Raw genomic sequence first — 12,635 nt, 5'->3', positions numbered from 1 at the left:
CGGCACCTGCGTCCATGGATGTCTTGCTCGCAGCTTGCTTTTAGATTGCAGACCCGCCCGGCTATCTAGACTCGACGACACGTGCGCATGATTCACGACGCATGCCTAGTTCCTCCCGCTTGTCTTGACTTTTGGTTTTTTCTGCTCGTTCCTGGTGGCGGCGCCATGAAAGCGTGCCTTCACAACGAATCAGGCGACGTGCATACCCCGAGATGGTGTGGCTGCCACCCGTGTTCAACCCCGCTACGGGCTGTTTCTGGTAAATCAATATCCCATCACCGTCACTAAGTCTTTTGTCGAGTCGTGGAGCGCAGGGGTCAAATCACTTGGTAATGCCTAGGGTTCCTTATTAAGGTACCCGATGCTAGACTGCGCCGTCGCCAGCCTCCGCCAGCATTAGCCTACAGCTGACGTACCGTGCGACTCAAAAACGGTTGGAGCCCGCTGGTCGACCACACCCGCTGCTTCCGTCGCCTGACCCTACTCTTTGCCTTTTCTCGTGCGCGTTGTCCTACTTGAATGCTTCTCATCTCTAATGTGTAATGCTGCTTGCTGCGCACTCATACCCCTCGGCCCACCTCTGACGTAGTGCTGCTCGTCGATAGCCCGCCGTCATGGCGCTCTGGTCCACCGCGAAGACGCAGTCAAAGCAAGGTTTCGACAAGGTCTACACGTGGGTTGACAAGCTCGGTGCCCCCGTCAATCGACTGTCCAACAAGGTCGGCTCTGAAGCCTTCTGGCCTACAACGCTAGACATCGAGTCGGACAAGGCTGCGAGGATCCTCAAAAGCTTCTGCAGTACGTCAACTTCCGATGCATCCCGCCAAGTACTAACACGTCCGCAGAGGATGGTTTTTACCAGGAAGAAGACCGACCCGTCACCACCGACGTCCCCAAGGGAAAACAACGAGTCCTCAAGAAGATACCCTCCAAGGTCATCCAGAATGCCAAAGGCCTATGCATATTCACGACCATGCGGTCCGGCCTTTGGGTCTCCGGATCTGGCGGAGCCGGCATATTGGTCGCACGCAAGGCCGATGGAACATGGTCACCCCCGTCAGGCATCATGATGCACACCGTGGGTGTAGGCTTTCTCGTAGGCGTAGACATTTACGACTGCGTGATTGTCATCAACTCCGACAAGGCCATGGAGGCATTCCAGTCCATCCGCTGCACATTGGGAGGTGAAATCAGTGCAGTCGCAGGTCCAGCCGGTGTTGGCGGCATACTGGATTCGGAGATCCACAAGCGCCAGTCACCACTATTCACGTATATCAAATCGCGAGGATTCTATGCTGGCCTCCAATTAGACGGAACTATCATCATCGAGCGAACAGACGAGAACGAACGGTTTTACGGCGAACGCATAGGAGTCAAAGACATTTTGGCAGGCAAAGTGAGGCACCCGCCTTACGAGATAAGGAGACTCATGGAGACTCTGAAATCGGCTCAAGGCGATACGGACGTGGACGAGACTTTGATACCAGACGAGGCGCCGCCTGCCGACTTTGAGATTACAGGTCCGGAAGACAAGACATTTGGTATTCCAGACGCTGTTGACCCCGACCCGTATGGCGTACTGGCATTACAAGAAGCTGGTCTAGAGATCAGGGAAGCAGGCACACACAGCCGTCCGGCAAGTGAACAATTCGAGTTCAAGCCGAGCCCCACAAGCCCCATCTACAACACTTTCAGAAATTCTACATTCCGGAGAAGCATGGACCGTTCGAGCTATGCTGGCAGTCGGCCAACGAGTTGGCGCACAAGCACCATCAGCGGCGTATTGGAACCCCGGACGCCAACAGTTGACATGAGCACCCAGACCGACGATCTACCGCCACCACCTCCGACCATCAGGAAGTCGCCCCCCACGCTGCCGCCAAGAACAAGCGTCGCACGCACACCTACTCCTCCCATAGTGGAAGTACCCGAAACCAGGGTCGAGCAAGCTACTCCGCCACGAGCAAGGAGTGTAGACAGACAGGCCGAAGAAGCAACACCTAACGCTGCAGGAACAAAGACAGACAAAGCTGCCGGCCCAAAGTCCGACGGCTCTCCTCGGAACTCCATAGCCACTGAAGAGGCTCATGATTCCGAGTCAAGTTCCGATTCGGAATCAGACGAAGAGGAGGAGGAAGATGAGTTTGAGGAAGAGCCAATCGTCCACGAGGTCCACCAGGCCGCTGCCCCACAAGCCATTCGCGCACGCGTCGTCCAAGTTGCCAAGCCAATGCCGCCTGCTCTACCGGTCAGAAATCCATTCCGCAACCGCGTCTCAACGAACTCAGACGGGTCCCTGAACTCTCCAACCGTACCGAAGCATAGCCCGGAATCAACCCCCTCGCTTATGCGCGGTGATTCAACTTCTTCTCTGTCCTCCGTAGAAGACAACAGACTCGAGCAGATTGGCAACAGGCTCAAGCCCAAGTATTCTCACGAGCCCTCACCTGATGACGAGAAGAAGGAGGACAAGGACGACACCTTCCACTCGCTTCCAGAGTCCCCGATGAAGAGCATTCCAGGAGGTTTCAACTGAGCGACCGAAGTCTAACATCCAATCGACTTCCACATCTCTCTACACCGCTCTTTCGCTGCACATATAGAACGGGGATGACCATCTCATCCTAGACTACACCCTCACAGATTACGCTTACAAAATGGCGTTGCGACCCCAAGCGCATGATTACTGCGTCTTGCCACTTGCTTATTCGGCTTGGCCAAAACGCAACCATGCCCGGTCGATCACCACACCCTGATAGGAGACAGCCTTTCACCGTCGTTACGAATTATGATTCCCATTGATATCCACTTTGTTGCTTTACTTGCCCTGCTCACGCATGGCTCGCCATAGCATCTGCATGTATCTAGTGCCATTTCAAAACTGCAATTCGTTTGCTTGCATACCGATAGTCCCCATATACGAATATTATGTCTAATTCGAATCAGCACATGTCTGGCATTGTTCAAGCGTGATAGACAACAAATTCATGGCTCATCTGGAAGGCAGTGAGAGCGTGGGCGGCCGGCTGCGCTAACGCGGCCGTGACACCCCTGCCAAAATTTCGTGAACGGAATTCCACCACGAGCTCGACTTGCGCGGACACACAAACCTCCACACCAGCATTTGCACCCTCAAGTACTGAGTCGGCGCGCTTCTTACATATTGCGCCCGAAGCGATCTGTAAAAAGTCTCACACCAAGTCCTCTCGAAGGCCGACCGAAACTCCTTCCAACCACACAGCGCCGCCCGTCGCAACCCACACCCGCAATGGCACCCGAAGCGCCGCCAAAGACGAAGAAGTCTAAAGCAACACCGAAAACAGTCGCCGACTTCACCGTCCTTCCCCTCACATTACCCACACTGTCTGGTCTGCCAGCGCACTGCAACGATGCAAAGCATTACATCTACGTCAAACCACATGCGCCCAGCATACCCACCGCCGATGACGAGCGCAGCCTCTTCGTCGCAAACATACCCATCGATGCCTCCGAGCGCAACATCCGCGCGCTGTTCCAAGAACAATTAGGCGGCTCCATGGTCGAGCGCGTCGAGTTCGATGCCTCGGTCCCCGCGCAACCAATGCACAAGCGCTGGAAGAGCGACAAGCCTACCACGCAAGACGACTCAGCTACCTCGAGAGGCAAGAAGAGGAAGAGGACCGACGACGCGGCTGTGATAGCAGAGGGTGTGGTGGAAGACGCCGAGAGCGCGCTACCACGATTATGGAACAGCGAAGTGCGTAAGAGCGGGAGCGGCGCCGTCGTTGTCTTCGTAGACAAGAAGAGCGCGAGAGGTGCTCTGAAGGAGATCCAAAAGGCCGTAAAAGAAGGCAGAGACATATCATGGAAGGGAGGAGAAGGACTAGGCGTTGAGCGTAAGTCTCCACAATCCCCTCACACTCATTCCACGTCTAACCCAAGAACAACAGGCTACAAATCCCACAACTCCCTCATCTACCCCACCCCCACCCTCCTCCAAGCCTCGCTAAACGCCTACCTCACCCAATTCAACGCCCTCGAGACAGCGCGGAACCGCATTCGCAAGACGTCCCGGTCTGTTCCTGACGAGGAAGGCTTCATGACGGTTACAAGAGGCGGTCGCGTTGGGCCGGCTAGGCTGGAAGAGGCGGAGAAGAAGAAGGCTGAGTTGGATGAGCGGAAGAGGAATCATAGGGCTACGGATGACTTTTATAGGTTCCAGAATAGGGAGAGGAGGAAGGAGGCTGAGGGGTTGTTGAAGAGGAAGTTTGAGGAGGATAGGCGGAGGGTGGAGGGTATGAGGGAGAGGAGGGGGAGGGTTAGGCCGGAGACGTGAGGGCTGAATGTGTGGTGGGCGTCTGGTGAAGACCTTCCTTCGGGGAAGTTGCTGTATATGAATATATGGGTTGCGGATGTATGCAGTTTGTGCCACCCGATGAAGTTCCTACTGGACTGTTCTCTTCAAATCACGACTCACTCGGCATGGCACAAATGTGAAATAGATGAAATCAATACATTGATTCATGGTCATAAACTAGCACTCGTAAAACTCAACACAACAAAGAAAATAGGAACCCAATCTCGAATCTTTCCTTGAAGAGAGAGAGACGAGTGTGCGCAAAACCACCGACCTAAGTCATCCCATTCCCGTTCCCATATGCATTCCCATTCGCAATTCCACCACTCATCTCTTCATCTTCCCCTCCACCTGGGTTCTGTCCAGGTAGTGTTTTCGTCTGAAAACACGCTTTGTTGAGCCGACGACTCCCAGTCTTACTCCCACTCCTGCGAAACTGGCACATGGAAATCGATTTCGACCCTTGAGTTTGGTCGCCTTCTATCCCATTCACGACACTGTCGCCTTGCTTGTGTGATGATTGGCATTCGCGCAGAGGAATTGCCAATGGAAGTGCGTGATGCGGCTCGGTGTTTGCAGAAAAGCAGACATGTTTGGCACCGCAGGTCCGGTCTTTCCGATTGTCCAGATAGTCGTCGTCGAGGCCGTTCAGCATTAGCTGGACTGCATTGCTGCTCTTGCTATTCCCATTTGCGGCAGCGATTGGCGTAGACAGTATACCTTGGTCAAATTCCGTATGCACCTTCTCCCAGACTAGTGCTGAGAGACCGCGGGGGAAGGTTTCAGAAGCCTTGAGCGTGTTGCACTCCCAGTACAACTGTTCACCCAAGTGGAGGAAGCGTCGACTGAGTAGGCGGTCTTGTAGTGCCCATGCACGTGTATCCCAGCCGAAGTTGGGTGTAGTCAGAATGCCAGCTGGAAGCAAGGCAGAAGCCGGCTGTCGACCTGGAGTCGGGCTTGGGCTGTTTGCTGATCCAAGTAAGGACGCCGGGTAGTTCTTTTCAGGTATGCCCGACATGACCACTTCGCCGGTCAACTGGTCAAGTACGACTGTCAGTGCTGCGTTACGGAAGGTCGACGCCATCCTCGTGCACTCTTGTTCCTTGTCTTCTTCCGAATCTTGAAGCACACATAGTGAATCTAGCCAGCAATACTTGTGGCCCAGGCGATGTGCTGTCGCAATCGCATTCGCGACTGTCATCGGGAGTGTTCCTAGAGGCAGCTCACTTCGCATGCTCAACAGCGTGCTGCTGGAGAGTACTGGCTGGTTGTCGCCCCATACGTAGCTCAAGGCAACATATTCGGTAGACGACTTCAGGCTGTCGGTCTGAACAATTCTCGCGCGAATTGCATCGCCCGGACTTCCCGGAAGAATCTCGATCAGACGTGTGGGTAGGTTGCTGGCATCGCGCTCTGCTGTATGGTGACAAGCTTCGTGAGTGTGTGTACACTCGTCTAGCCAGCTCTTCGCGTTCAAAAGGCTAGGCTCTGACTCGGTGCTGTTCTTGCCGTGAGCGTGGGAATGGCAGCAGGTTTCGTCGCCGCCTTGGTGAGCAAGCGTCTCTACTCCACCAAGTTCCTCTTGTGGACCAGGGTATGTCGCCTTGTCGTTCGGCCAGTTGAGACAGCATGGTGCGGGAGTAAAGATCATGGTCAATGATCGTGCGTCCGGCCGCTCATCTGGATCGGCACTCAGCATGGTCTGAAGCGTACGCACAACGGTCTGCTCCGTCGTAGTATTTGCCTCAGTCAGGAATGCGGCAAGCTTGTCTTGTATACCGGAGACGTCCTGCCAGTAGTGCTTGCCAGTACGACCGCTGAATGTCTTGCGGAAAGCTAACCATCCCGTGTTGCATTGGCTGAACGATACAGACGCCATCTCGGCGAAGACACAACCAAGACTCCATATGTCAGCTGCCTGCTTGCGAGTAAAGCCCTCAAAGACTTCAGGGGCGATGTATTGACGTGTTAGCGGCTTGCGCTGGTCGTCGCCCACTTCTTCTGCGGAGCTGACACCAAAGTCGCTGAGCACGACGTGTGGGAATTCCTGATCGCCTTCTACGATCAAGATGTTCTGAGGCTTGATATCCATATGCTTGACAACAGGTCGCTGCTCGTGGAGATACCTCACTGACGAGGCAAGACAGCCAAACATCTTGGTAATAGTCTCTGGCAGGTTGGCAGGCTTCTGTAGCGCTGTTCGCTGCAGCCATCCTGCAAGTGTTGTCTCCGCGACGGGTGAGAGGAGGATCGACATCTTGTCGCCTCTGGAATAGGCCCCAAGGAATCGAATGATGTGAGGGTGGCGAAGCTTCTGAAGAACGCTGACTTCCTTCTTGAGCTCCGCAATCGCGTTCTGGTCACGGTTCTTGAGTGTCTTGCGACCGACGTGGAGTCCCGTTTGCTGATGTACGACTTCGTCGACCGTACTAAAGCCACCGGAGCCCAGAAGCTTGACACTTAGGAATGACGTCGTTGATGGACGTATTTCTGTCCTAGATAGTGTCACAGCCGTACTGTCTTGAGTTGAAATGATTGGCTTCGTATCCAATGATGCGTCCGAATGCTGAATATCTGGATACTCTGGGCTGGAGAGAGGTGCAGAAGATGACCCTGGAGCAGCAGCGGCTACATCAGCCCTGGAATACTTCCAGTGAGGGTGTTCTGATAGTCGAGCATCCGTTCTACTGCCTGAGGATGAGTTCAGGAGTACACTCCTCACGGACTGGGAGAGCACATCGCCGGCCAGAGCATTCTTGTGTTCTTCCTCTGTCGCAATGTGGCTGACTTGCAGTAGTTGCTGGTCACTTGAGACGCCGAGCGATGCTGTTGCATCCCTCTCAGGTGAGATCGATGACTGAGAGATGTTCGGCGAAAGTGTAGTGGGTTTGATAAGTTGGTCCGCACAATACAACTGGCTCTCACCGAGTTGTGAGAGCTGGAATTGGAAGAATCCGCCGCTTGATGACTGGCCTGCAGAGCCGCCGCTGCCGCCCGAGCCAGTGTGTTTGGAGCCACCGTCACCCTGTGGATGGAAAGGCGGTTGAGGGGAAGGCTTGCCACCGAAGCCGCCATCGCCTGGCCCGTCGTCATTGTCGTCGTCTGCGGAATCGAGGCTGTCGTTGTCTTCCTCGTCGCGCCAGTCAAGCATAGATTTGCCTTGCTTGAAGTGATCCGCAATGTGATCTATTCGTTCTTGTCTCGTCTCGAAGCGATGTCGGCAAAATCCACACTTGCGTGGGAATTCGGTCTCGGAGTACACGGTGCTGGCCTCGTCGAAGTCCTCCGCATTCATCTCGGGGTGGATATTGCGGAAATGCTGGACAAAGTGGTACTTTCTGAAGCACGGTCGAACGTTATCGACACCCCCGACTGTACACAGGCTGCAGACCCATGATTTGCATGGGTAACCTTCTTCCTCATTCCGCTTCCAGTCATTCTTACGGCCATACCGCTTGCCGCATTTCCGAGTGCACTGGTAAATTTTTCTGGGATCCCTACCGAGCAACTCCAGGTCTTCGGTAGGTGTGCACCGTTTCTTACCCCGTGTGGTGACTGGCTGTATGGTGACGGTAGTATTGTCGCAATTTGGTGACGAGCCGGGGGTGACCGTCTCTCCAAGTGCTTGTTGTATCGTGTTCCCATAAGCAGTGTATGCCCCCGAAAGCTCTGTTTGGTACGACTGATCATCCCAAAAGAGTTCTGGCTGCTTCTGCTGCCGGTCTTGTTGGATGAGTGCCGTTTGGGACTTGTAGGCCGAATCGCTCTGGTTGCCACCCATGCCCTGCTTCAAGAGCTGACCAAACCAGCTTCGGATGGCATCTGCAGGCTCACCGGTGAGCTGGCTTAGTGAGTCGATGTGCCTATCGCTTTTGAATTGTTAGCATTGATGAACACTACTCTGGTCTTACAAACACGTATGCGCTACATGATATCGAAGCTGAGGAGGAAGTCGCCAGCCAGGGGGGTACATGAGTGTGTATGACTCGGAGATGACCACGAAACACAGCTCCGTGCACCCCATAGATGTATAGACAGACTCCCCTCTCGCCGTGGTATCCGTCTGGCTGAACAATCTTTGTCGGAGGGTCATGAGCTTACCTGGGCAGCACATTGTATTTATGGAACCACGTTGCGCAGACATCGGCTGCCTCATCTGGAAGACCTTCTACGGCCACGGGCGGGGTCGCCTCCAGACCCCAGCTGGATGTCGTTGTTGCAGGAGGTGTTGGGAATAATGGGAAATCAAAGCTTGCGTGACGCTTAGATTGAGGGTAGTCCTGCGTCTCAAGCTGCAGCGGCCGCTTGCCAAGCACATTAAACTGCGTAGGCATGGCATCAAATGAGTGAAGTGGTGTAGGTGGGTATGCCTTCGCGGTATGTTGGAGCTGCATATCAGGTGTGAGCTGTGCCATCCACGCTGGGGTCGCCGAGGTGTCATCCAAGGTCTGCCGCATGGTTAGCAAGTATGCGATATGGCGAAATGAACAATCAGCTTACCAGACTCTGTTGCATTGTGCACTGCTGAGGGTTGGTTTCGAATACAGCCGGATCAATGAAAGATGATGATGCAGAAGTATCGATACCCTCGTCAGCGAAGAAGAAGCCAGAAGTGTTATCCGCTGGCGTGTACGACTGCTGCTGCTGCGGCGTCGCAAACATGTTGCTGAAATCCATGTTGGTGTCAAAGGCGAAACCTGCGCCCTGATGGTCCATGACTATGTGTGGTGTATTTGTCAGAGGGCGTTCAATTTCGTCGTAGTAGACGGTTAGCAATCACGGGCTCAAAGAAAGAGCGTGAGCGAAAATGATGGAAAGTGAGTGTTCAGGAGCCTGAGGCTTGTCGCTCAGTATTTTAGATCAAAGGGCGCTGCGCCCACGAGTGTTGCAGTCGCTTTCGGAGTCATCCACGCAGCCCTTCAGCTCTGGGAAAGGGCGATGGAGATCCAAGGTTTAGGCAACCGGTCAGACGATTAGTGGGGATTCGCGGTAACTTTACGACCTCGCCAAGACGGTCGTTCGAGACACGATTGTGGCGCTGGGAAACCTGTGGAATTTGGCAAACCTCCTGAATCTTTCCAGCCGCCTTGTGTTTTCTCAAGGCGCTTCCAATGTGGGGAGTGCCAAATAGTGATGATGTTCGGACCCGTCGTGAAGTTCAGTGTCGGGGTCGAAAAGAAACGGCCGCACATTCGTAAGCGCTAATTTGCTGTAACGCCCTTTTCTCGCTGCGCGTCCAGATGGGGTTAGCCGAAAGTGGGGCGTGTGGCTGAGCTGCAGAAGATACGGAGAACGCGAACTTGGACTCATCCCCATATTGAGGTTTAGCTGCCCTCTTGACAATGTGCTATTCATCAGGATCGCATACTCATCTCCCTGGACTTGCATAGCTTCTGCTCTAGCGATACGCCATGTACACTAGTTAGTCGACGTGCAGCCAACCTCGAAGCTGAACCACCCTCGCATCGTTTTCGATCCTTTGTCTGGGTCAATGTGAACATAGAAAAAAAGTCGAAGTGTGTGAAAGCCGCGACGGCGCCTATAGTTGCTGGCAGAGTTATAGATGATGGACGCCATCTCTGCTGTTTATGGCAGGCGCTCGCTCTCGCATCATAGAATATAATCTTGGTAGCTTAAAAAGGAACATGAGTGGCTTGGAATCTCGTGTGAAATTGTTCATGTGGTATCATTGAAAATTATCTACGTTCATGAAAGGAAGGATCTCTTGGCCTCGTATCATCATCATTCTCTTCCCATCACGCCTTAAAAGGCAGCCATCTGGTTAAGCCCAGCAGTCTCGCGCTCAAAGTTCTTGTGTTGCGAGATGCTGAACAGGTACGCGCTGGTGAAGTCCTTGGCCTCCTTGGCCATGTTGACAGCCTCCTTGAAGCTATCGGCGTGAACCTGAGCAGCAGTGACAACACCATAGCTGTTGACAACATCAGCAGCAGCCGAGAACTCCATGCCGGGAAGGTCGACAGCCTGCTTGATGAACGACACGCCTTCGCCGGTAGCGCCGATCGCCTTCAAGTGACCGAAAGCTTCGCGGATCCAGTGAACAGCGCGGCCATTCTTGCGCAGGGTCTCGATGGACTTGGCGCCACCAGGCACGAAGACACTGTCGTACATGGTGGAGCGCTGGCCCTCAAGGTGGTGGTCTGCTACAACGCCGGAGCCGCTCTTGTCCTCACCTTCGGCGAAGATCTTGTTTCTCCTGGGAGAGATGGTGAAGGGAAGGGCGCCGGCAGCGGTCAGGGCGGCCTTGATGCCGTTGTAAGCGACCTTGTCGTAACCATCAGCAATGAGAATAGCGACCATGCGGGTGGCAATGGTAGGCTTCTCGGGCATGAAATCCATTTGCGATAGACCCTTGGCCTTCTTGTTGTGCTTGGGGCGAGTTTGTTGAGTGGGCACATCGCTACCAACCATCTCCGCAACAGTCTGAGCAAGCTCAAGATCGATCTCGCAGAGACGCTCACAGAGGCGCTTGTAGACCACAGGGTCGTCGCAGTGGTCGAGCTCAAAGGCAAAAGCGTCCTTCATGTGCATCTTCTCGTTCTCCGACATGGAGTTGTAGAAGAGCTCGGCCTGGTTCTTGTGCTCCCTGAACTTGCTGCTCTGCATGCGAGCCTTGATACCGGCGGTCTTCTCTGGGTAGTCGATGTAAGCACCCTCCTTCTCGGTGGCAGGGGGCACGGTCTGGTAGCGATTAGGCCAGTAGTTGACCTTGCCCTTGGTGATGGTGTGGCGCATGGCACCGTCACGGTTGAAGTTCATGACGGGACAAACTGGCTTGTTGATTGGCAACTCTTCCCAGTTGATACCCAGACGAGAGAGCTGAGTGTCCTGGTAGGAGAAGTTGCGTCCTTGCAAGAGAGGGTCGTTACTGAAGCCGATACCAGGGACAATGTGGCTTGTGCAGAAGGCGACCTGCTCAGTCTGGGTGAAGAACTCGTCGGGGTTCTGGTTCAGCTCGAGCTGACCAATGTATCGGATAGGCACCAGCTCCTCAGGCCAGACCTTGGTAGCATCCAGAATGTCAAAGTCGAAGTCGTGCTCGCGAGACTCTGGGAGAACCTGGATACCAAACTTCCACTTGGGGTAGGCGCCGCTCTCGATAGCCATCCACAAGTCTTTGCGGTGGAAATCAGGGTCTTGACCAGCTATCTTGAGTGCCTCGTCCCACACAAAGCTGTGTACACCGAGCTCGGGTGTGAAATGGAACTTGACAAAGCTCCTCTCGCCCTTGGCGTTGACGAGTGTGTAGGTGTTGACACCGAAACCCTGCATCATGCGGTATGAGCGGGGGATGGTACGGTCGGACATGGCCCACATGAACATGTGCGTCGCCTCTGGGTGCATGTACTGGAAGTCCCAGAAGTTGTTGTGTGCAGTTTGTGCCTGGGGGATTTCGCAGTCAGGCTCTGGCTTGCCGGAGTGAATGACATCGGGGAACTTCATGGAGTCCTGGATGAAGAAGACGGGAATGTTGTTGCCAACGATGTCCCAGTTGCCCTCCTCTGTGTAGAACTTTACGGCGAAACCGCGAACATCGCGCACGGTGTCTGCAGAGCCACGGCTACCCAGTACAGTGGAGAATCGTAGGAAGACGGGGGTCTCGCGCGATGTGTCGGTAAGGACGCCAGCTGAAGTAACGTCTTCGGCCGACTCGAAGAGAGTGAACTTTCCGAAGGCGCCGGAACCACGGGCGTGGACAACACGCTCGGGAATGCGCTCGTGGTCGAAGCGGTGGATCTGACACTGTTACTACGCGGTCTTGGTGGCCAGGTCTGGTCTGCATACCTTCTCACGAGCGAAGTGGTCCTCCAAAAGGGAGGGGCCGGTCTGGTCATCGGTCGCTACCTTCAGCCAGTCGTCGGTGTTGTTCTGCTTGACACCGAAGTCGCTGGTGATGCGCCACTTGTCGTCGTGTACATCCTTGGTGACGGCTGCGAGCTGGGCCATTTTGCCAGTCTTCTCGCCAGTGAGGCCCTTGGCCTTCTCTGCGACGTTGCCTATGATTTCGGACGCCATTTTGTCGAGTGTGCAAAGATTGAGTCGATTGGCGATGTCAATCGGTGTGGTGGCCGTTTGCTGCGCGCGCCGCGCCCGTCTTTGTACTGCCGGGACTGTTTACTTTTCGACGTCATAGCGACGTGTGTTCGCTGCACTTCGGCTTGGAGTTGCCTAATGCCTCTACCGCACAGCTCCATCAGGACAGCGACTGCGTGTTTGCGACGCGCTTGAAAGTGGAGTCTGTGGACTTCAGCCAATGGCAAAGAAGATGATGTTCGATCAT

At 54.4% G+C, this 12,635-nt stretch overlaps 4 protein-coding genes across 4 annotated transcripts; 2 read left to right on the top strand and 2 right to left on the bottom strand.

Moving 5' to 3' along the window:
* Positions 1-614: 614 nt before the first annotated feature.
* J4E78_004906 (uncharacterized protein) lies at positions 615-2,536 on the top strand (the record flags this gene model as incomplete). The annotated part of the gene is made up of 2 exons (XM_049365531.1): positions 615-798; positions 846-2,536. 2 exons carry the CDS (start codon positions 615-617, stop codon positions 2,534-2,536), a joined length of 1,875 nt encoding a protein of 624 aa, XP_049223332.1.
* A 732-nt stretch (positions 2,537-3,268) lies between these two features.
* Positions 3,269-4,315, top strand: J4E78_004905 (uncharacterized protein; the record flags this gene model as incomplete). The annotated part of the gene is made up of 2 exons (XM_049365530.1): positions 3,269-3,875; positions 3,930-4,315. 2 exons carry the CDS (start codon positions 3,269-3,271, stop codon positions 4,313-4,315), a joined length of 993 nt encoding a protein of 330 aa, XP_049223331.1.
* Positions 4,316-4,610: 295 nt separating this feature from the next.
* Positions 4,611-9,052, bottom strand: J4E78_004904 (uncharacterized protein; the record flags this gene model as incomplete). The annotated part of the gene is made up of 4 exons (XM_049365529.1): positions 4,611-6,826; positions 7,025-8,205; positions 8,438-8,784; positions 8,837-9,052. The coding sequence occupies 4 exons, from the start codon at positions 9,050-9,052 to the stop codon at positions 4,611-4,613; spliced, it is 3,960 nt and encodes a 1,319-aa protein (XP_049223330.1).
* A 1,047-nt stretch (positions 9,053-10,099) lies between these two features.
* Positions 10,100-12,370, bottom strand: CAT1 (catalase A; the record flags this gene model as incomplete). Its single annotated transcript, XM_049365528.1, has 2 exons — positions 10,100-12,091; positions 12,140-12,370. 2 exons carry the CDS (start codon positions 12,368-12,370, stop codon positions 10,100-10,102), a joined length of 2,223 nt encoding a protein of 740 aa, XP_049223329.1.
* Positions 12,371-12,635: the final 265 nt, after the last annotated feature.

This window comes from Alternaria triticimaculans (genome assembly GCF_023758025.1).
Source record: "Alternaria triticimaculans strain BMP 0046 chromosome Unknown scaffold_5, whole genome shotgun sequence".
NCBI lineage: Eukaryota > Fungi > Ascomycota > Dothideomycetes > Pleosporales > Pleosporaceae > Alternaria > Alternaria triticimaculans.
The sequence above is the reverse complement of the archived record's forward strand: the minus strand, read 5'-3'. Positions and strand labels throughout refer to the sequence as shown.